Genomic DNA, 26,007 nt, shown 5'->3' with positions numbered 1-26,007 from the left:
CCCATGTCCGTACGTCCGTCTGTCCACAATTAGCTTGTGAACGCGATAGAGACTAGTTTTCATCTGATTCGAATGAAATTTGGTATGATCATTTATATTGGTGAGATCTTGGACAAGTTCAATATTCACCATTTTTCGATGAACGGTTTTTGAGTAATTGCCCTTGATTTATGAAAAACGCGTCAAAATTTGTTTGTGAACACAATAGAGAGTACAGTTTTCATCTGATTTAAATGAAATTTGGTATGATCATTTATAATGATGAGATCTTAGTCAAGATTGAATTTGACAATTTTTCGATCAACAGAATTTGAGTTATTGCCCATGACTTAGTAAAAACTCATCAAAATTTGTTAGCGATAGAGGTGACAGTTTATGTCAGAATTTTATTAAATAATGTGTCTTTGTTTAAGTCAACAATATCTTGCACAAATTAGATTTTTGGTATGATTTGACTCAGATTAGTGACTGCCCTTGATGTACTGAAAATGTATGAGGAAAGTGGGCGTATCTTGCTAGGCAACCCCTCTTTTATGGTACACGGACCACACACACTCCAGCATCACATCTTGGTGTAGCCATACTACCATCTAAAACCTCCCAGGTTTCAATCAATGGATTATACAGTTCTACAGAATTTAATAACAGATTGCCATCATATCTGTAAACAAACAAAAATTAATAATGTGTCAGTCATTGCCACATTTGTATAGCTCTGGCAGACTTACAATCTGTTACAGATTATGAGAAAAAAACATTTCTTGGTCCATAGCTTAAATTTTTTCTTTCTTTTCTATATAATCACATTTGGTAGCATATTTGTTCGTTCTTATATATACCACATAAATATGACAATAATTTGTATACCACAAGTTCTGTTAACATGATTGATAGGTGTGTTAATTATTACTAGCGTGTTCAGTTATGATGTCTATTAGATTACATAATATTCAATTTAGAATTGGCTCCTATCATCCAGTCCTTCTTGTATGTAAATTGGTAACCTTCAAGTGCAGTTATTACTAATATTATGATGTCATCAACCTTGTAACCTTTTTATGGATTTATTGTAAAAAAGTGTCATGTATTGCAACTGTTTTGCTAATACTCATTATTATATGTGTAAGTTATTTTAGTGAAACATACCCAGCAACAACCATCAGATTTCCCTGCAAAACACACGCTCCAACATAGCATCTTGGTACTATCATGTGCTGTAATGATGTCCAATGTCCAGTGTTCGTATTATAACATTCAACTGTTGACAGGTGTTCATTACCATCATAGCCACCACAAACATAAATAATATCATTCACAACAGAAACACCAGCACCTATAAACATAAACAATATACATAGATTATAAACAACTGCAACACCAGCACCTATAAACAGACAATATATGTAGATAATATTATAAACAACAGCAGCACCAGCACCAATAAACATAAACAATATACATAAATATTATCATAAACAACAGCAACACCAGCACCTATAAACAATATACATAGATAGTATTATAAACAACTGCAATATCAGCACCTATAAACATAAACAATTAGATAGAACATATATTATGAACAACAGCAACACCAGCACCTATAAAAGTAAACAATATATAAGATAATCTTATATATTTCAAAAAGCAACTTGTAAATTATATACTTAAATAATATATTGAGCAACTGCTACATACAAGGTAGTTAATGACACAATCAAAACTACTTTGTTCTCTATAGCCATAGTCATTACTATGAACATTTGATACAAAATACATACCAGATCGTTGTGTAGACATTGGAGATATTGTAGACCATTGTTCTGTTTGTGGATCATATCTTTCAGCTGAATGTAATAAATGAATGCCATCATATCCTCCAATACAGTAGATCATATCACCAGCTTCTACCAGTCCTGCTCCTTCTCTACCTTTAGCCATACCACTTAACATTGTCCACTGGTTTGTTGCTGGATTATATCTCTCCATACTGGTATGACGAGAATATCCATCGAAACCACCACATACATAGATATGATCTAAATGTTTCAGATTTAGCAAAATTAGTATATGTACTAAGTCACATGTGATATATCATAAATTTTCAGATTCAAGATTCAGATTTAACTTAAGAATGCCAAAAGTCAGGAGCAAGGTTACTGCATAAAACACCACAATGAGAAAACTAGTGATATTAATACCTCTATACACACAAACACCAGCCAAACCCCTTCTGTGATTCATATTGGTTACAGTCACCCACATAGGCTTCTCATCTGAGATGTCTAGACATTCTACTGTATTCAATCTAGATTGACCATCATAACCTCCAAATATATAGACACAACCATTTACTGAGGCTGATGACACATACCGTCTTCTCTTGGTTAAATCCTGTTAACAAATAAAATCATTGCACAAAACCATACACAGAATATGGCTTAAAATATCAGTATCTAGAATAGCTACAGACATTATTACAAGGTATTCCATAATTAGTGAATGACTGGGGGTATTAATAGATGATACTTACAGGCAGTCTGCTCCAAGATTGAGTTCTTGGATTATACTGTTCCACAGTATCAACTAGATTCTGGTGTGAACCGAAGCCCCCAACAACAACTAATATATCATCAGTACCTGTTGAAGCAATTTAGACATAAGATCAAATGTGAAAAATTTAAGCATAGTTTGAGCAATTAAGTTTCAATGCATAGCTGCATGGATTTTTCTAATCTTCAATAGTCAAATTTACAAGCGAGTTGGATTAAGTCTTCATTGACCTTTAACCCTTTGAACCCTGAGTGTAAATGAAATATACCCTGAACTCCAAGTAATAAAAGTAAAAGCGTATGACAGTAACGTTGTATGACGACACTTAGCAACGGCCGGTATACCGGCTGCTCAGGTATATATTACGTTAGTGTGTGGCTGGTCATCCACAGAATTTAGAAACATAAACTAGAAGCTTTTAAAAGTTATCCCCTTGTGAGTTTTATTTTCCAAATGCTAGACATATCATCAGTATCTGACCTATTCTGGTTTTCATTCTTGGTCCATTCATTTGTCCACGTAAATCTGGTCTCAGATGAAACTTTTTGGCCTCATCCACTAAATCTCTGCATTTATGACATGACTTCACTAAAGCCTGTAATGAAAAAATATTGATTTCTTTTGAGGAGCTGGAGTGCAGTGCTTTCTTCTTCAAAGATGCAATGTAAAAATATTAAATGCTAATTCTAATCTTTTAGTGAATGAAAACATGATGACCATATACTTCCTAGATAAAAGACCTATGTCCAATGTCAAGAATTATTACCAATATATCTTGCTGATAAAAATCTCCATCATTATCTATATTATCAGTTATCTATTTATCTGACATATGGAAACAATGATATATAGATCTACCTACCTCATTTATATAATCAGTAATATATCTAGCTGACAGTAATGATATATAGATCTACCTACCTCATTTATATAATCAGTAATATATCTAGCTGACAGTAATGATATATAGATCTACCTACCTCATTTATATAATCAGTAATATATCTAGCTGACAGTAATGATATATAGACTGACCTACCTCATCTATATAATCAGTAATATATCTAGCTGACAGTAATGATATATAGATCTGCCCACCTCATTATCTATATAATCAGTAATATATCTAGCTGACAGTAATGATATATAGACCTACCTACCTCATCTATATAATCAGTAATATATCTAGCTGACAGTAATGATATATAGATCTACCTACTTCAGTATCTATATAATCAATAATATATCTAGCTGACAGTAATTGGAAACAAAGATATAGATCTACCTACCTCATTATTTGTATAATCAGTATATCTAGCTGTGATAATGGCAAACAATGATATATAGATCTACCTGCCTCATTATCTATATAATCAATAATATATCTAGCTGACAGTAATGGCAAACAATGATATAGATCTACCTACCTCAGTATCTATATAATCAGTAATATATCTAGCAGACAGTAATGATATATAGATCTACCTACCTCATTATCTATATAATCAGTAATATATCTAGCTGACAGTAATTGGAAACAAAGATATAGATCTACCTACCTCATTATTTATATAATCAGTATATATAGCTGTGATAATGGCAAACAATGATATATAGATCTACCTACCTCATTATCTATATAATCAATAATATATCTAGCTGACAGTAATGGCAAACAATGATATAGATCTACCTACCTCAGTATCTATATAATCAGTAATATATCTAGCAGACAGTAATGATATATAGATCTACCTACCTCATTATCTATATAATCAGTAATATATCTAGCTGACAGTAATTGGAAACAAAGATATAGATCTACCTACCTCATTATTTATATAATCAGTATATCTAGCTGTGATAATGGCAAACAATGATATATAGATCTACCTACCTCATATGTAATCAGTAATATATCTAGCTGAGAGGAGTGGCACATTCTACCTCATTATCTATATAATCAGTAATATATCTAGCTGGGAGTAATGGCAAACAATGATATAGATCTACCTACCTCATTATCTATATGATCAGTAATATATCTAGCTGACAGTAATGATACATAGATCTACCTACCTCATTATCTATATAATAAGTAATATATCTAGCTGACAGTAATGGCAAACAATGATATATAGATCTACCTACCTCATTATCTATATAATCGGTAATATATCTAGCTGACAGTAATGGCAAACAATGATATAGATCTTCCTACCTCATTATCTATGTAATCAGAAATATATCTAGCTGACAGTAATGGCAAACAATGATATATAGATCTACCTACCTCATTATCTATATAATCAATAATATATCTAGCTGACAGTAATGGCAAACAACGATATATAGATCTACCTACCTCAGTATCTATATAATCAGTAATATATCTAGCTGACTGTTAGGTCAAATATGCATCTTTAATAGTTAATCAATAGTCAAAGCATTATAACCAACATAACACACTTCTAATAGCACAGTGGATAGTAGGCATATAGTCCATTAGAGGCTGGTTAATCTAGTATTGTTTAAATATTTATTTGCTGGAAGTTTTAGTCTACTTCCTTTTCCTGTGAAAAGTTTTTAGTCTAGAAAGTTCCAAAGTCAAAGAAAGTTAAAGTCAAGTTTTGATGTCCTCAAAGAAAACTGATAGGCTCATAATATGGTTTGTTAATTAAGTTGATATCTGTAATTTAAGTTTAGACTATGCTTAGGCTATTTTTGCATGGACTTGAGCAGAAATGAGCATAAAACAGCTTGGATTAGACCCATATCCTAAAAAGCAGACAGCCCTATCATTTTATTATGGCATGAAACTAAGAAAGACAATTATGTTATTGTAAGAGTTACATAGACTGCAAGTTTGGGTTTAATTGTAATTTTATAGTAGGAGCATACATCTAGTCAAAGTCATCCTAGTCAATCATATGCCAGCAATCAGGCGTTACCCACCCCACCAGTCATAAGACAAGTTATTGATAAAGTTAAAGTCTAATTAAGAATTTTATTATTGTCTTTTTAGTCAATCATCATATCACATCATCATCCGTATCATCAGTTCTTAGATATGTTATTCCTATTATTATCATCTACCATAGACCAATAACTACTACTGACCACTGTATTGTACTGTGATTATTATAACTGTTAATAAACCTCATTCATCATTGATGTATTGACAAGGCCGAAATCTGTGTAAAAGTACACAACATAGTCCCAGAGGCTATATTGACAGTAATGGCAAACAATGATATATAGATCTACCTACCTCAGTATCTATATAATCAGTGATATATCTAGCTGACAGTAATGGCACACAATGATATATAGATCTACCTACCTCAGTATCTATATAATTGGTAATATATCTAGCAGACAGTAATGGCAAACAATGATATATAGATCTACCTACCTCATTTATATAATCAGTAATATATCTAACTGACAGTAATGATATATAGATCTACCTACCTCATTACCTATATAATCAATAATATATCTAGCTGACAGTAATGGCAAACAATGATATATAGATCTACCTACCTCATTATCTATATAATCAGTAATATATCTAGCTGACAGTAATGGCAAACAATGATATATAGATCTACCTACCTCATTACTTATATAATCGGTAATATATATGACTGACAGTAATGGCAAACAATGTTATAGATCTACCTACCTCAGTATCTATATAATCAATAATATATCTAGCTGACAGTAATGATATATAGATCTACCTACCTCAGTATCTATATAATCAATAATATATCTAGCTGACAGTAATGGCAAACAATGTTATAGATCTACCTACCTCATTATCTATATTATCAGTTATCTATTTATCTGACATATGGAAACAATGATATATAGATCTACCTACCTCATCTATATAATCAATAATATATCTAGCTGACAGTAATGATATATAGATCTACCCACCTCATTATCTATATAATCAGTAATATATCTAGCTGACAGTAATGATATATAGATCTACCTACCTCAGTATCTATATAATCAATAATATATCTAGCTGACAGTAATGATATATAGATCTACCCACCTCATTATCTATATAATCAGTAATATATCTAGCTGACAGTAATGGTAATCGTACAAATTGTAATAGGTTGGATAGGTAAGGAACCCTTTCTACCTCATTGAATTTTACCCAAGTAATCACGGCCTCAAAGACAGGTTCTTCACTATTGACCTTAACAAAGAAATAATCAGTATATGGTTGCTATTGCCAGTTCACAATTATCAGGATGCAGTAAAGCCAACAAAATATCCAAAAGTTTCTTTCTCAGGTTTAAGTTATGTAAAAGTCAAATAATCATCAGTTTTATCATCTTATTATCATCAAAATAGCTCTAATCTTTGAAAATTTAAGACATTAGAGGAGTGTGATAAATCAATATTTCTGGGTTATTGCTATTGCTATTATTTAAAAAAGACAATTGAAGAGTTTTTAAACTACAAATCAGTTTTTTTTGAAGATCTTGAATATTACAAAATTTATATTTTGTTAACTAGATATTCTGATCATTTCGGATACTGCCAGTGAGCGTATGTTACCTTGAATGACAAGCTATTTTTCAAACTAATCAATCTATCTTTTATTTTGGAAATTCACTAAAAGCATTTTTCTGATGCTTTTAGAGAGCAAATACTTTTCTCTAAGGAAGTATCACATTGTAGAATCCTGGACGGCATTTCTTGTGCACTTTTTTTGTCAAAGAATTTGATTTGTTTTTTTTAAAGTAAAAATTACATCTTGAACATTACCTGTAGCTCATCACTACTAATTAATCTTTCTAATTCATCAATTGACAGGCTTTTAAATTCATCTTGAGTAACCACATCTTCAAAATGGCGTAGACTGTAAGACTCAGCTGCTTGGCATAATGAATCACATGAATGACTTTCAGAAAAGATTTTAATACCAAGACAGTTACTTGAATCTAACTGTTTCTCTAGGAATGTACAACAAGCTTCTTTAACACCTTTAAAATATGGAATTAGTCTTTATTAATCACAACAAGCAGATTTCACACATTCATTTTAATTGGGTTATCTTGTTTGGTATTTTGCTTTGAGCTGTTGTGTATAAGAAAATCTTTTAGATAATGTTAGCAACAAATCTCTGTATTTTTCATTAAAGGGACCTATTCACCATACGTTTGACCAATCGTACCATAGTCTCATAAACTGGAATTTTTTCTGCTAAGCTGATCAGTAATAGTGTTCATAGCTCACAGTCCAAATTTGAACCTTCAAATCTATGTCTGTCCAGAATTATCCGCATTTGAAAATTAAAATGACACACATCTTTTCTTTAGATTATACCGTATATAGAAAGATAAATAATCCTATTTTCATGCATTTTTAGTACTTCAATATATTCAAGACCAAAAACAACTCCCTAAAATGGCGAACCTATCCCTTTAAGATAGGCAACACAAGGTAATATATCCCCATTGACAGCTTTGATGTTAAATATTTGGCAGTACAGTAAAAATCACCAGTATGAAACATTCAACCTTCAGTCATACATTTCTTTTGAACTTTTTGAGTCGATACTGAATAATATTACCAAGTTTCATCAAAATCTGTCAAGAATTGTTCTTTCTAGAATGTTTACAGGCTAAAACTTGGACGTGTTTTTAAGAACAAGGGCAATAACTGATACTAAATATTTTTCGATTTTTCTGATTTCTGATAGGGTTCATCCTTTGGTGATTACATACACTCACACCAAGTGATAGATAAATACAAACAGTTCCTTATAACTTAGCAGACACCGAAAACTGAACAATTCTGGTAAGTCATGGTCTAGTTGGGAACATTGATCAACAATAAAGCTAGACATTTTCTCTATATCCATGACCATTAGACTATGGTGACTAAACGAAAGGCTTCAAATAATTGCAGGTACTTCTCTTGCAAATAGCCCAGACGTCTACCTGTAAGTTGAAGAAGACAAGCTGCTGGAAGTAATTCTTGAACATTTTCGACACTAACATTAACTGTTTCAGTATAAACAAAATCTAATAAAACTTCTAAAACAGGAGCTGATATATCATGTAGTTCTATTATAGACTTATCTCTTTCTTTCATCTACAATTAAATAATGTATAGAGATTAGAAAGTTGTTCCATCCAATCTGATTACAACACAAGTCTGGATGTCTTGTTTTGTGTTTTTCTGTGTTTGACTCTACTTACATTCCATGATCTGACAAAATTCTTATGCATGTCATGTTCTGATTCACAGATCATTTAACCAATCAATAGCTTTGTTGTTTCCATTGTTTAACATTTTGTTATTGTAAACTCCCTAATAGATAAAAATACTCTTAATTGTCGCAAACTACCATGAAAATTTTAACATGGATAAGGATCTTTCTTTTTATTTCAATTCCAAATAATCCAACTCACTTTATTGGTAAACATAGCACAAAAATAGTCACTACAAGCTGCTAGAACTATTCTGTGGGCTGAAAAACACTGATTCTGTACTATCAATGTCACGTCACATAAAGTATTTATTTTTCTTAAATTATTCATACTAGTAAGAATAGATTTAGCATGGCTATCAGTGAAAATTTGACGATCACCGGCCATTTTCAAATGCCTTGTATTTCAACCTTATTTTCACCAAAGTTTTAATAGATTAGAATCATCTCTCCTAATCTTCAGAATACAAGATACCTGAAATGAAAAACACAAATACTTCCATCTCTATTAATCTCTATTAATCTTTAACTATGTCTACTAAATAACATGAATTTACTGCTCTTGTAGGTAAGCACGGTAATGTGGACACTTTATTCTTAGAGTAGGCCTAATACTCATGATCAAAAACTAATGATAGACCAGCAAATAGATCTGAAGATCTTTTTAAAAAAAAAGGCTTTTGAAAATTTTACTTTAAATGATTTGAAATGAATATAGATTAACAAAATATATAGACCTAAAATTTTGCTAGCGATACAGAAATTTCTAAATTTTTAACTAACAATGTACAAAGCTTAGATACCCAATGTGCTTAAAATTCCGAAATCTGAACTCTCTGAATTGGGAAAATCGAGACTTGAATTCTGCCAAACGCTGTGCATATACTTGGGAAGGTCAAGGAATGAATAGTTCTAGCAATTCTTTTTTCGTGTACAATAATTTTACTTAGCTAAATCATTATAATTTTGACGATCAATTGATATTTAATCATTAATTAGCATATTATCACCATCAACGTTGAACAGTGTCATTGATATCCAAATCTTATTTGATTGGCTTGGGATTGAGATTTATGAAAAAGGGGGGTCTCACAACATCTGATGTAACCACGAATTGAGAATACACAAAGTCTGTTCTCTAAGGCAGTCTAAGGGAATGAGTTTTTGAGCTTTAAATGTTGGTTATTTGCTTTGACACAAATCTTACTATTCAACATGATTGTTCCAATTTAATACCTCTATGTGGTGGCAAATTTCCATGATACAAGAAAGGTGGCTATGACAGTCACGGCATAGGATGCAGTTCGTATTAGCTTGACAAGATGTGATTTATGACTGAGGCCGTGAGGGCCAGAAGCAGTGTCACAATTAATAGTTATTGTAATGTGGCTTTACATTTGTAAACAAGAAACTATGAATCTGTTCTGAATCTGTTGTATTACATAGCCCACTCCTGATCATCATAAAGAATTCTTTTTAGTTATAAAATTAAAACACCCAGTTTATATTACTAAACCGGATGTCAAAACATTAAATGCATAATTTTATAAAAATGAAAGTAGAAGTCTGCAATCAAGGGAAATAACCTTTTAATTTTCTAAACCACAAAAAAAATTTCTTTGAAAATTTCCTTACTGCTTTTCATTAAAGGAACAGATGCGCCTTTTTTTTTTTTGACTGTTCATACTTTAGTCTCATATACGGGAATTTTTCAGTAATAGTGGTAACAGCTCACTGTCGAAATTTGTGCCTTAAAAGCCATGTGATTGAATGTTAAAATGATGACTCATCAATTTAAGCTTCTCTGTGATATAAAAAGAGACTTACATAGAAATAGTGAGTAAAATTCCTTGTCTGAAGTATTTTTAAAAGAAATATGCAATTCCGTACATTTCTAGTACTTCTGAAGAATATATTACATATTCAAGACTAAAATATGTCCCTTTAATTTGCTGTTGTCGACAATGTCCCTATGAGAGGATTCGTATGCCTTCTCAATAATCACAAAGAAACATGATGGATGGATGATGTAATGTATGGATGTAACAAGTCTATATCCATAAATTATAATAATACATTCTTACTCTTTCATTAGGGAGTATGCACTTGGTATATTTTGTATTTTATATATTAGTTTAAAAGTAGAGATTTGGGTGGTAGAAAATGTAAAAGGATATTTTTCAACAATAGGACCTGGTCGCTAAATAATAAATATTCCATGTGGAAAGATAGGATACATCATACAAAGTTTTATCAAAATCTGTCAATAATAGAGCTTTCTAGAGTGTTTACGAGCTAAAAATTGAACGCGTTTTCAAGAACAAGGGCAATAACTCATTTGAATTATTTTTCGATTATTCTGATTTTCAACAGGGTTCATCCTTGTGTGATTACTAACACTCATACCAAGTTTCATATGTCAAGATTTGTGCCTTCTGGAGTGTTTACGAGCTAAAAATTGAACAAGGGCAATATCTCATACTAAATATATTTCAATTTTTCTGATTTTCAATAGGATTTATCCTTGGGTGATTACAAACACTCATACCAAGTTTCGGCAAAATCCGTCCAGAATTGTGCCTTTTGGAGTGTTCACAAGCTAAAATTGAACACGTTTTCAAGAACAAGGGCAATAACTCATACTAATTATTTCTATATCTTTTTGATTTTAAATAGGGTTCATCCTTAGGTAATAACAACCATTCACACCAAGTTTCATCAAAATCCGTGAGAAATTGTGCCTTCTAGAGTGTTTACGAGTGTTTTAAGAACAAGGGCAATGACCCATACTAAATATTTTCGATTTTTCTGATTTTCAATAGGGTTCATCATTGGGTGATTACAAACAACTATACCAAGTTTCATCGAAATCAATCAAGAATTGTGCCTTGTAGAGTGTTTACGAGCCATTGTGGGGGGATGGACAGGGTGACGAAAATATACGCCCCCCATTTCATGTGGGCGCATAAAAACCAATTTTTGTCAAAATCTGGCAAGAATTGTGCCTTTTCGTGTTAAAGAACTAAAATTTGAAAGCGTTTTCAAGAACGAGGTCAATTACTCCTATAAAACATTTTTTTGTTTTTTTTTTCAATTTCAATAGGGTTCATCCATGGGTGATAATAAACAATTTCAAAAGTTTCTTCAAAATTCATACTTTCTAGAGTGTACACAGACATTGAACGAGTTTCCAAGAACAAGGGCAATACCTCATACTACATATTTTTCAATTCTTCTGATTTTCAATAGGGTTTATCTTTGGGCGATTACAAACACTCACACCAAGTTTCGGCGAAATGAATTGTGCCTTGTAGAGTGTTATGAGCAATTGTGTACAGACGAACGGATCGACGACGGAAATTTACGCCCCCCATTTCATGTGGCATATAAAAACACAAAACATTGATGATTTAGAGTTTATATGTTTGTTTAGTATTTACAAGATAGCTTGCCAGGCAAGGTAATATACGCCCACTAGCCGTTTTGATTTTGAATAAAAATATTTAGTAGTACAGTAACAATCACCAGTATAAAATATTCAACCTTCAGTCATACACTTCTTTTGAACTCTTTAGAGCGATACTGAATAATATTGAGTATGAATTATTTCCCTTGTTCTTGAAAACGTGTTCAATTCTTTAGCTCGTGAAAACTTTAGACAGGCAAATATTCAATCTTCAGCGAGAAACTGAACAATAAAACCAAGTTTTGTCAAAATCCAGCAAGAATCATGCCTTTTAATGTTAAAGAGCTAAATTTGAAAGCCTTTTCAAGAACAAGGGCAATAACTCATACAAAATATTTTTCAATTCTTCTGATTTTCAATAGGGTTCATCCTTGGGTGAGTACGAACATTCACACCAAGTTTCATCAAAATCCCTCAAGAATTGTGCCATATAAAATGATTACGAGCTAAAAATTTAACGCGTGTTCAAAAACAAGGGCAATAACTCATACTAAATAGTTTTTGATTATTTTGATTTTCAATAGGGTTCATCCTTGGTTGATAACAAACACTCATGCCAAGTTTCATCAAAATCCATCAATAATTGTCCCTTCTAGAGTGTTTACGAGCTAAAAATTGAACGCGTTTTCAAGAACAAGGGCAATAACTTATACTTAATATTTTTCGAGTCTTCTGATTTTCAATAGGGTTCATTGTTGGGTGATTAAGAACACTCATACCAAGTTTTGTCAAAATCCGTCAAGAATTGTGTCTTGTAGTGTGCTTACAAGCAATTGTGGACGGACGGACCGACGGACATGGGTGACGCCAATATATGCCCCCCATTTCATGTGGGCGTATAAAATGAAAACACAATGAAAAATAAATGATACATGAATTAATAACAGATTACCAAACTTAACAAAGAACCTTTGAAATAATCATTACATTGCAAACTTAAGTATAAATGTATCTAGAATCAATCTATTCCTTAGAAATAGAAGTTGATAAATAATAATGAAATGCATGACCGAAAGTGAATTCAAATGAACACATATAAACACATTTGTCTTATTATTGTATACAGGATACAAATATAGGGTTACAAAGTTGAGTTATTATTTAGCAATTGTCAGGATTTCTTAAAATTTATCTCAAGAATGAATAAAATTCTCAAAAGTGGTTCTGTACTACTTAAATGAATGACTGGTATCACACACGTGAAATGAAATAAAATGATGACATACCTTTACAACAGCATTGCAAAATACTTTTTAACACAAGCAAAGTGGACAAAAACTGTGGTTGACAGAACACAATGTTGTTACTTTCAAAAAAAAAAGAAACTACTATTTTTGACCGGGGTAATAACATGGTTCATGAAGATACCTTTTACCAGCTAGTCCTTGGCTTAAAGTGATACTATGTCTTAGAATAAACATAAAATTGAAGTTTTTAAGAATGTTCAATATGAGTATATATTCATCAGTTACCTTACCAGGTGTCATAAAGTTACAACAGAATCCCTGTAAAATTTCTAACACTGAAAAATTCATCAAACTTTGTTATTATTTGTTAATCTTAATATTAAGCGTTTTTCAATTGTTAATTTCATTTATATGGATAATCACTAAGTTTTTTAAATTTATCGGATATTATATAATTATCCTGTTATGTTATTTATGACACCTTCTGATGAATATATATGCTCTTCTTGGCCAAGTTTAAAATTCTTAAATTTTATATTCCTTTAAGTCTTCCTTTAAACTCCTGACATTTATCTTTCCCAGATTATCTACACCTAGTTAAAGATGGGTTGACTTGAGGAAAGATGACTTTTTCAAGTCAACAGACTGTCACAAATCGACTGAGATTAGAACCCATGACCATCATTTGTTCCATTTTTTTTTATGTCATTCTAACACTCTAGCCGACTGTGCTACAGCTCATACTCAAATTCATCTGAGATTCAGACATTGTGTGATTCAGAAAAAAAACTCTGGCCTCTTGGGCATCATCAAGAAGATCTTTCTAATCTGTCAAACATCTCAAATATTATCAAAAATTGATGAAAACACAAGCCAATTTTTTTTTACTACAAATGAGTCAGGAGTCCATTGTATAGAAATCATGAGTTAAAAGAATTGTTTCTTATTTCATCATTCTAAATATCACTTAAATTTTAATTAAGATGAAAACTTTTAGTACACAATTAAAGTCTTATGTTAACGGACGGACCAATGGATACATATTGTATGAGCATAAAAAAGTATATTCTAAAGTAAGAAAATACAAAATGGCAGTACAAAATTGAAAACTCTCAAATCATGTTTTTTCTGTACATGTATTTTAAATACACAGCACAAGATTACACTTCACTTTTAAGTAAATACATCATCTTCTTGATTATATAGGTTAATACATAAACTGTATTCTGATCACACTTATATGATACTTCTCCTCTAGTTAAGACATGCATTATGCTTATATCTATGATACATGTTCCTAATTAATTCCTTCATTCAATACATATTGTACTAGAATTAAAGACTATATTCTCCATCCATATTTTGAAATGAAATGAAGTTTTTTATCATTTTCAAACATAGTTGAATCAGAAGGAATTAGCCGAAAGAGTGATACTTGACAACTATTTTTAGTTTCAACTTTCACAAGACGCTAAGTGTTTAGTCTGTAGCAGATAAAATGTTTAATTTCATATTTGGAACTGCAAACATTGATAAATCAATACCTGTGTTATTTTGATATGATCTTTATGGTGACAAACAGTTTGACAAGGCCATATGAAAAACCTGCATCTTACTTTACTTTCAAAAGTCCTGAAAATATGTTATTGTTCTACAGATGACTTTAGGAATAATTTCCAGTAAACAAAAGCACATTCCCAATAAACCTCACCATCACCAAGTTTAGCCTTATATTATTACACAACAGTAGAAATTATCACTTTTAGCTTCTATATAAATATGTTTCACCTCATTCATCAACTAATGGTAACCAAAATGCCTGTAATATAGTTAGATATATATTATGTATATTGAAGTTGCTGGGCTTGTGAATTGTTACAATGTGCCTTTATCATTTTATTCACAGAAAGAATGGTGTGCTGTCTCACATTGTAGTGTGACAGTTCATTTTATCCAATCTTAGAGAAGCAAAGACCACCAGCACAATAATAGTACATGTAAACTACATATCTCATTATTGAATATTCTTCATTATGGCATGTGGAAACTACAACTATTTCAAAAATTTGAAATCTTTTAAAGATTGTATAGTCAGTTTAATCACTATCACATATATAACAATCCTGCTTGTCTTAGTGATATTTCAAAATCTTTTTATCACCTCTTACCATATTTGAACAAGCTGAAGCCATCATCATATATTTAGGATTAAAAAGTAAATTTTGTATTGGACCCGGATGATCTGCTTGTAATATTGCTAATTTAGTACCAGTTTCCGTGCTCCAACTGTGTACTTTACCATCAGTTGAACCTAGAATTACATAATACAGATATGAATAACTGTGTTATTACTTTCAAAGATTAACCAAATTTTATCAATTCTTTAAATGTGAATCACATTTATCAGCTTTCTAAATAGTAAAGATGGGCATGTTTATTTATGCATATCCTGGTATGATACATTAATGTTTCTACTAGACTGAAATGATAGTCATAGAAGGACTTGGCCTTGTTAAAATATAACCAATGGCCCATATCATTTTGATATTTGTTTTTAAAGAGATTAATTTCAAGTTCAAATTTTGCATATTAAGTTGCAATTAAGATGCAGTTTCTTTGTATGAAAACTTGCAAGTAAATAAACATGTGAGATTTCTTAATTAAGAAAGTATGATACTAACCACAAAATACAAACTGTGAATCTGGACTGAAAGATGCTTCTATTGGTAACCCTCTATTGTTTGTAAAACCCTGTAACATATGCATGGTTTATAGGAAAAACTTGATAAAATCAATAAATATGTTTACATAGTATAATTGTTACATCTAAATGATGCAACAGATCTATTTAGTATTATTTTTTTTTTTTACCATTTAAGCTAATTTCAGTATAATTAAAGGGATTATAAAGAGGTTGTAGCCTTTTTATGTGCATCGGGGACACCTTTCACTTCTTTATGGGAAATTCTAATTCTTTGTCAGATGCCTATTATTCCAGCAATTCCAGTGACGCAGATCCCACAAGAGAATTCATAACAAATCTATCACCAGACTACCAGATCATAATATATCTTATCACCCCTTACATGATGCATTTCTAACTAAAAAAATGCCGACACATTCACATTTTGCTTATGATTTATAAGACATAGACATCTTGCAAACAAAACTTACAGTAAAATTTTGTAAGGGTGTTCCTTGAAAAGCATCAAGTAGCCGTAATACACCACCATTAGTTGATATCAATATTAATTTACCATCAGGACTAAATTTAACACCAGTCCAGTCACATTCTTTATCTTGTGGCAATTTAAATGCTGCAAATGGTCCCTGGGGATAAAGAAATGTATCCAATGTTTATCATTTTGTTAACTATACATACAATAAGAGTATTAAGCAAAACATTGACAAGAGGGTTGCATTGTATGTGATAAAACAATTACTGAACATTTTACTCACCCTGTCGAAAGATCTTAAATCATAAAGTTTAACTGTTTCAGAATTAATTCCAGCAGCAAAAATAAGTCCTTCAGGATCAAATGACGCAACTGGTCTTCCAGATAAATGCATCAAGCCCTACAAAAGAATAAAGAAACTGGTAAAACACATTTATTATGCAGGTATATAAGCTTATTAATCTTATTCAGAGCAGGTTGCAAATAAACCCATAGGAAAAGTGTAAATGAAAAATGAGTTTAAAATGTTTCTGATTTACCTGACAATTCTGCGATCTGAGATCCCATAATCTGATTGTTTTATCTAATGAACCAGATAGAAAACTATCATCTATAGGTGACATGCACAATGTAACAACCCTGAAATGTTAAAGTTAAAAAAAGAGTCACCTGGTAGCTATTTTGTAAAAAAAGACATGTAGAAAAGCAGGGATCAACAGGTGCAACTTAACTAACGAAATTTTAACCTCTTCAAAATCACGCAAATGAGACAGGGTTTGAGGATATAAACTTGATTTGTTAAAATGTTAATATTCTAATTGCCAAAAGCACAGAGTGCTAGTGTAAGGGAGGATAGGGGTCTAATTGATAACAAATGTCAGATAGAGAAGAAGCTAATAAAATGTTACTTACTTTTTTGTATGACCAGGGAAATAACGAATATATTTATTATCATGTAACGACAAATATCTTATGGTATCTGCAATAAAAGAAATATGAAAGCTTGCTCACAGACCAACTTAGTATTGATACTTTTGTGTTGGTTGTTGGCTGATACATTCCTGGCCAAGATCATAAGACAAGAACATACTTCTTTTGCATCAATGATCAATTTGAGAAATAAAGATTAGATTGAAATTGTAATATAATAAATGTTCTTTGCTGCGCGTAAAGAGAAATTACAAAAATATATATTCTGAAGACTGGAATAATACAATATTTACAAAAAACATTTACAAAAACTTTTTTTTTAAAATCACATTATGCAATTTTTTTGGAGAGTTAATGGAATAGGGTCCAATTTGCCATGGACAAGAAAATTACTTAGATTTTTGTTTATTTTAAAAGCAGTAACAAAACGTTTCTTGAATATATTCGATAATTGGTCTTGAAGTTCCTTGTAATGTGGTTTGACAGAGAAGCATTTTTGGCAGTAGAATTATGGGTTACAACAGATTGTCATGCTGGATATTTAGACCAGTAGGTACAACGGTTTGTAATTGATCGATTCAGAAACTCTCTCTGCAATCGCTTGGTTTTGGGTTAAACAGTAGGCAATAAGGGAACTTTTTCAATGGAACCATTGAGTAGGTTGAAATGATTCGCAATTGGCTTATCTTTCTTATGAAGTTTTTGATCGTTTCGATATAACGATGATATAATTTCTATTCAAACGAATTTAATGCTAACCTTTAATACAGGAACAAAAGTGAAGACTTTTACCTTTGCATTTTGTCAGTACCACTAATTGAATTTAACACATTATATTTTTTCATTAATGTCAATTTGCATGTAGTATTGATAGTAATTAAATGACTGCATTGATAAAAAAATATTGAGAAAAATGACAATTGAATAAGCGTTTACTATGACATTTGTACATATTATAGACTACCTACCATCTACTTTAGTAGAAGAATGCAATGCTGCATTAACTGCATGTGTGTATCTAATTAAATCTACTCCATATTTTTTACTGTTTAATGTTCTTTTCGGTCTGAAATAGGTAAAGAGTTCAATTACTAAAAAAAACAAAAAAACATAGATGTGAAGCTTTTTATGTAAAGGGGAGCAACTGCATTTAAATAAACAAAGAAAATGAATACTTTGTTTACATTTCGTACAAAGGGTCAGTACTGTTGATTGAAATAAGTATACCAGGCAATGTTTTCATTCATTTGACCTGCAAAATTACTGTTAAAAATAAAACCATTGCCATAACGCTTTGACTGTTTAGGCACATTAGGCCTAATTAATTAATAGTCAATTAGTTTTGTAAACGTAAACTAAACATCCAAATCGTGCACTTACGTTCCGTTCAAACAATCATAAATAACAATTGAATCATCATCGCTACTCGAAATCAATGTCTCTCCGTTTGAGGAGAAATCAATGCTATTAATGCGTTCAGTGTTTTCTCGAAATATCTTCGCAACGCGAAGATTTCGCACCACATTTTCAGTTAATCTCATTTTATTATTCACGGAAACCTAAACAAGCATGGCGGGAGAAAATGACACAAGTGCGAGACTATCGTCTACGCGTTTTCATTAGTTTTCATCAAAACAAATCAAGGTAATCTTGTAAATATGATATTTTAAAAGCATTGTAAAAAGTCATTAATCTATTTCAATATATGCTGGCAGAATAAATGTTATCAACAATATTTATTTTTTTGCCCGAACCTGCAATTGACTTTGACACACTGACATAAAAAGTTTCTAGATAAAGTTCAGTGTCGAGGGAAACTGTACAGTTAACCCAATTCAATTCAATTCATTCAATTATGAATATATTTCACATATTTAAGCATTTTGCTAAGTAGAAAGTTTGAGATGAGGTCAGATTTTGTTCATGAAATAGGTTGTTTTGTCAATTTGAAATGCTTGAAGTTGAAGTAACTTAAAGAACCCCAACAAATGTGATGAAAGTTGTAAATCATTTAGTAGAAATGAGATTTATACCTACAACAATATAATAACAACCAATACATTATTAGTTTTCTATGTAACAACCAGGGTGATGACTTTGTGTCTCAAGTCAGGTCTCTTATCACACAATGAAATGACAAGAAGTTGAAGTTGGAGTAAGCCAGAATAATTCTTCTGCATTGCTCTAACTACACCGTTTTTATACACCCACATGGAAATGTGGACGTATATTGCCTGTTCGCAGGTCTGTCCGTTCGTTCACATTTCTTGTAGTCACATAGAGGCTACAGTTTTTATCCGATCTTGATGAAACTTGGTATGCATGTTTATATTGATAAGATCTCTGTCAAGCTTGAAATTGGTAATAATTGGATGACTGGTTTCAGAGTTATTGCCCTTGACTTAATAAAAACGTTTCAAATTTGGCTTGAATGCAGTTTTTATCTGATCTTCGTATGCATGTATATATTGATGAGATATAAGTCAAGTTTGAAATGGGTAATAATCAGATGAGTTTCAGAGTTATTGCCTTTGACTTAGAAAAACGTGTCAAATTTGAATTAGAATATATTCATTACAAAATACTACTAAGAGTATCACATTTCCTCTGGGTTGATGAAAATGTTAACCACTGGAAAAGTAATTATTTGTAAACATGATTTTACAGAGAGGAATTTTCAGTCAGAAAAGTATGTAATTTACACTAGAACTTTCTGGGAGAGAAGTGTGTCTATGTCAAATGTAAAATCAAAGCTCTTTATTACTTTCATTTATAGATGTTTACGTTGGATAAAGCTGTACTCAAATGATAGATGGTTCAAAGCTCCTAAAAATAAGTTGTTTCAAAATTTCAAAAGTAGTTTTAGTACTGAAACCAGCAACAAAGAAATGGCTGGACAAGATTTTGCAAGAGAAATATTTAGTTCTGCAGTTTCTTCTGTTTTACCAGGAGAAATGATCATTAATAAAGTAAAATATGAAAATGAAAATAAAATTTTACACATTGAAAACAGAGAATATTCCTTGAAAAACAATGTATATGTGGTGGGATTTGGTAAAGCTGTTTTAGGAATGGCAAGGACAGTAGAAGATATTTTAAAGCATGAGATTAAAAGTGGTATTGTTAGTGTTCCATTGGGCAGTGTAGAAATGTTACAGCAATCAGGAAAAAGGTCTGAATATTCAAAATATACAATTCATAAGACAGACTCACAAACCAACAGAGCTCAATCTCAGCTGTCAGTATCACTTTTCAAACTGAATAGCTGATGATTGAACATAATTTCAGAAAACTTTCATTTACATCAATAGTTCATTTAATTTCTGAAAAGGAATTTTGGCAGCAGTAAATGAACTCTATTAGCTGGTAAATGTTCAGACAGTCATATCCCCTTGAAATTTGAATCTTGATAACTTCAGATTATTAACAAGCAAGTTCTGCTACATACATGTATATTAAATTATGTTTTGCATTACCTTGAAAGGTATAAAATATCTTTTCCTAATCTGATAGAAATTAATTTCAGCCGTCATTAATTATTTTTCAAATAATAGATTGCTATATGTTTTTTATGTTTTTGATATTTACAGTGATATGTTATTAAGTAAAGATAGTAGAATAGAAGTGTATGAAGGAGCAGAGAATAATTTACCTGATAATAATTCACACAAAGCTGCTATGAATATACACAATCTAGTCAAATCTTTAACAATTGATGATATATTATTAGTATTGATATCAGGTATTGTTTTTTCATTGTCATATTCTTTTGAAACAGACATGATAACTGATGTTAATTGAAATTGAAAATAGGTTCACTTGCTTTCACAAAATCCTTAAAAAAAAAATACTATTTGGGAAAATGTCTGGCAAGATATCTTTGTAGTTTGGACAGAAATTTTGTTACAAAAAAATATTAAGAGATTAGCACTGTTATAAATTAAATGCCTGAGAATTTTGATAATGGTTATTTCTTCTTAGGTGGAGGATCTTCCTTATTACCCTCTCCATATTCACCTATAACATTACAAGAAGAAATGTCTGTGGTTAAACTCCTTGCTAAAAAAGCTGCTACCATACAACAATTAAATATGATAAGAAAAAATATAGAATCTATGAAAGGTGGTGGTTTGGCAGTGTTAGCACAACCTGCTCAGGTATATTTTGTTTAGTTATGATCATGATTATATATTTCTCATTATTCCAGTCATCCAAGCTGTAAATTGTTCCAAAAAATCTGGGAAAGATCAATTCCAAGAAATTTTGCAACTGGTTTTTCTTTTTCATCTCAGACAATAATGGTTTAGTTGATAAATCACATGTACAAACTTTATCAGTTGATCAAACTTATTTCTTTTTATGATGTGGATTAAGCAGATTCTCCATTTTAGATCGTGCCTTTAAATATTATATATTACAGGTGATATCACTTATACTATCTGATGTCATCAGTGATCCTTTATCAGATATTGCTAGTGGACCCACAGTGCCTGATTCCTCAACATCTCAACAATGTCTTGATTTACTTCAAAAGTTTGAAATATCAGAGCAAGTTCCAAAAAATGTTAAAGATTTCCTGAAATTCCAGAATCAAAATAAGGATCACAACAATTCCTGTGATTGGTCCAAAGTGCAAAATGTAATTGTTGGTAGTAATTCTATAGCTACTACATCAGCCTCGGAAAAAGCAGCAAAACTTGGCTTTGTTCCTTTTATATTGTCTTCGTCATTGGAAGGGGAAGCACGAATAATGGGTAATTTATTTGCTCATTTGGCTAAATATTGTTGTATGTTGTTTACCAAAAGTCAAGATCCCCAATACAATTCAGTATTAACTGCATTAGAATTTAATATAATTGAAATGGGAATTTCTAAATGTAATTTAAACAATTTAACAGTGATGATTGAAATGGCAATTAATAGTCAAAGTGGCATCTGTATAGTAACAGGTGGGGAAACAACAGTTGAAATTAAAGGCACTGGTAAGGGAGGTAGAAATCAGGAAATGGTTGTGTCTGCTGGGTTAGTTTTAAATGACATACTTCATGATGAGCAGTGTGACTGTGATATAGAGTTTCTTAGTGCTGGAACAGATGGACAAGATGGTCCTACTGATTTAGCAGGTGCAGTGATAAATCAAAATTTTTATAAAGACTGTCAAAAACAGGGCTTGCAAGTCAAATCATATCTAGATAACAATGACTCTTATCATATATTCTCAGCTTTCAATGATGGTCGTTATTCAGTGAAAACAGGGCTAACTGGTACAAATGTCATGGACATACAAATATTATTGGTAAGACCTAAATCTGTAAATGACCAATTCAGTGTGCAGGTATGAATGGATATTTTACATTTGTATTGTTTTAGTAATTGGTACCTCAGTCCATTCCAACTCCAATAGAACCATTTTAATATTATTCTCACAAATTCCAAATATGTGAATATTTTAAGTGCGGATTATAAATTCACCTTTTAGTGATAAGAATAGGTGTATAAATATTTAATTATGATGTATTGTTGAATTTGTTATGAATTATTTGTTGAATTGTTGATGAATAAATAAAACGAAAATTTGATTCATTCACTTAGCTGGGCTTCAAATTGGGTAAATGCTTGCTACACTATCTGCTTATGAAAATTTTAATGATCAAGAAGTGAAAACACAAAAATGTGGTACAATACATACTTGTTAAAGGGCAGTATGCAACATTTTCATCATTAAAAATGTTGTAAATTATACTCTTGGTTTAAATCTGTGCATTAGTTTTCTAACTACTTGTGAAATTTTTCAGATAAGTTTAGGGGGGGGGGGGGGGGGGCATTTCTCTTGATTGATTTGCCTAAATTTCCAAACCTTCTAGAAAAATTAGACTGACCTTTAAGTTGCAAGAGAAGAGATTTTAATTCACAAATAAGAACAGCTTAAAATAACTATAGGAAATATTTAACACCTACATGATTGCGTTTCTGTTTTATACAATTATATTTTCAATTATTAATTCTAGTTCTTTCAATTTCAGCAATTAAATTTCAGAATTGCTAACAGGATTTAACAAATGTAACTTTAATTTATCCTGCATCTATGGTTAAGCTGGAATATCAATTGAATATATCTATTGATAATAAATTAACAAAGCATGTCAATAACCAAATTATTCTCTAACATAACATTCAAATATAAATATTACAATGACTATATATACTCAATACAGATTGTTAACAGGCTGACTAACAAACCATAACATAAATAAAACCATGATCACAATATACAAGAAAAAAACGCAGGGTCTTACTAAATAAGTCCATTACTGTATGCAGTTAAACAAGAAACTTTCACCTACTAACATGAAGATAGCTTGCCAGGCAAGGTAATATACGCCCACTGGCAGCTTTGATTTTTGAATAAAAATATTTAGCAGTACAGTAACAATCACCAGTATGAAATATTCAACCTTCAGTCGTACATTTCTTCTGAACTCTTTAGGGCAATACTGAATAATATTGAGAATGAGTTATTGCCCTTGTTCTTTAAAACTTGTTCAATTTTTAGCTCGTGAAAACTTTAGACAGGCAAATATTCAATCTTCATTGCGGGACTGAATAATATAATCAAGTTTTGTCAAAATCCAGCAAGAATCATGCCTTTTAGTGTTTAAGAGCTAAATTTGAAAGCATTTTCAAGAACAAGGGCAATAATTCATACTATATATTTTTCAATTTTTCTGATTATCAATAGTTCATCCTTGGGTGATTACGAACATTCAAACCAAGTTTCATCAAAATCCCTCAAGAATTGTGCCTTCTAGAGTGATTACGAGCTAAAAATTGCAAGGGCAATAGCTCATACTAAATCTTTTTCAATTCTTCTGATTTTCAATAGGGTTTATCCTTGGGTGATAAAAAACACTCATGCCAAGTTTCGTCAAAATCCGTCAAGAATTATCTCTTCTAGAGTGTTTACAAGCTAAAAATTGTGTGCGTTTTCAAGAACAAGGGCAATAACTTATGCTATTTTTCGATTCTTCAGGTTCATCCTTGGGTGATTACGAACACTCATACCAAGTTTTGTCAAAATCCGTCAAGAATTGTGTATTGTAGAGTTTTTACGAGCAATTGTGGACAGACCGACAGACATTGGCGACGGCAATATACACCCCCCCCTTTCATGTGGAGTCCAGATTCTTAACATTGGAGGTTAGCTCTGTTTTAAGATATAACTGCCACAGATTGATCTTTAATTTTAAGATGCCTACCTAGAAGTAGGTACACAATAGCTGTTGCCCTATCCTTTACTCCTACTGCCAACATTTCTTGTGTACACACCAGACGGTGCCATTTTCATCTGGATTTAATGAAACTTGGTATGCATGTACATATTAATGAGATTGCCTAAACTTCATATTTGACAATTATTGGATGAACTTTTTTTTAGTTTCTGTCCATGACTAAGTAAAAACATGCAAAATTTTGGTTACAGACGCAATAGAGGCTGTAATTACCAATCTAATCTTAATGATCCTTTTATGTTTAAGTATATACATACCAGGTTTTATCAATATTAGGTGAAAGGTAGATTCTACCTAGAGCCCACAACACTTTGTTTTTGGGGCGTGGAAATGAGATTGATGGCATTTAAAGCTGACCAATCAGATCGGTAGAACAGAAATGTAAACAAAACACAACATCGCTTTGCCGTCCGTTTGAAGAGATAAGAACATATTCTTTCCAAGTAAATATTCCAAAGTAATGTTTGATTTTCTCTCCGCTTCGATTCTTTAACGAAAATCTTACTCAATTTTGATTGGACAATATTTAGCTCTGAATACATAATATTTCTCACTTGTAATACCACAGCCCCGAGGAAGTATGACAAATGGGGGTGTGGTTTGGACACGATGGTCCACATAAAGAGATTTTGGCATATATAAACTTAACTAAAATTGTAGCTAATTAACAACTGATTATAGTTCAATTTAAATACAATTTTCAACTTGACAAGTCTTACCACCAAAAACTAAAAATTAAGGATATGCAAAAAAATTTGGTTCTTCCTTTATCAATTCAAGATACATGACAATATATTTGACAAACAATTGATGCACATCAAGATTGATATCTATAAGTAAATGTCTGTAAGATAAAGTTGAAAAATTAACTCATAATTGGCCTGCATGAATTTAATAATAGCGCTGTTAAATAATAAGATAGTGGATCACAGCCATATACGCCCACCGCGGCATGCGGATGGTAAATATTACAGATTTTGGGGCAAGGGCAATAACTCTACTTCTTACGGTCGAAAATAGCTCAAATTCGAAATTGATCTTCGTTTTAAGAATATGTCTACACATACCGAATTTCATTTGATTCCATCAAAAACTGCAGTTTTTAGGGCGTTTACAAGCAAACTGACGTAAGAGGCCTAAATCTTGAAAAAACCTTAAA

At 31.5% G+C, this 26,007-nt stretch overlaps 3 protein-coding genes across 3 annotated transcripts; 1 reads left to right on the top strand and 2 right to left on the bottom strand.

The window, feature by feature from the left end:
* Positions 1-531: 531 nt before the first annotated feature.
* LOTGIDRAFT_113379 (hypothetical protein) lies at positions 532-9,188 on the bottom strand (the record flags this gene model as incomplete). Its single annotated transcript, XM_009051532.1, has 10 exons — positions 532-661; positions 1,147-1,333; positions 1,782-2,039; positions 2,202-2,394; positions 2,534-2,640; positions 3,034-3,148; positions 6,626-6,775; positions 7,351-7,568; positions 8,529-8,682; positions 9,003-9,188. 10 exons carry the CDS (start codon positions 9,186-9,188, stop codon positions 532-534), a joined length of 1,698 nt encoding a protein of 565 aa, XP_009049780.1.
* A 6,054-nt stretch (positions 9,189-15,242) lies between these two features.
* LOTGIDRAFT_231033 (hypothetical protein) lies at positions 15,243-19,117 on the bottom strand (the record flags this gene model as incomplete). The annotated part of the gene is made up of 9 exons (XM_009051531.1): positions 18,940-19,117; positions 18,528-18,625; positions 17,542-17,608; positions 17,169-17,268; positions 16,913-17,029; positions 16,628-16,783; positions 16,135-16,204; positions 15,622-15,764; positions 15,243-15,272 (listed from the first exon to the last, which is right to left on the bottom strand). Exons 1-9 carry the CDS (start codon positions 19,098-19,100, stop codon positions 15,243-15,245), a joined length of 942 nt encoding a protein of 313 aa, XP_009049779.1. The 5' UTR covers positions 19,101-19,117.
* Positions 19,118-20,393: 1,276 nt separating this feature from the next.
* On the top strand, positions 20,394-23,137 carry LOTGIDRAFT_186721 (hypothetical protein). The gene is made up of 4 exons (XM_009051530.1): positions 20,394-20,731; positions 21,150-21,301; positions 21,541-21,716; positions 21,980-23,137. Exons 1-4 carry the CDS (start codon positions 20,448-20,450, stop codon positions 22,898-22,900), a joined length of 1,533 nt encoding a protein of 510 aa, XP_009049778.1. The 5' UTR covers positions 20,394-20,447; the 3' UTR covers positions 22,901-23,137.
* Positions 23,138-26,007: the final 2,870 nt, after the last annotated feature.

The sequence above is a fragment of the Lottia gigantea genome (genome assembly GCF_000327385.1).
Source record: "Lottia gigantea unplaced genomic scaffold LOTGIsca_17, whole genome shotgun sequence".
Classification (NCBI taxonomy): domain Eukaryota; kingdom Metazoa; phylum Mollusca; class Gastropoda; family Lottiidae; genus Lottia; species Lottia gigantea.
This window is presented reverse-complemented; position numbering and strand designations above follow the sequence as displayed.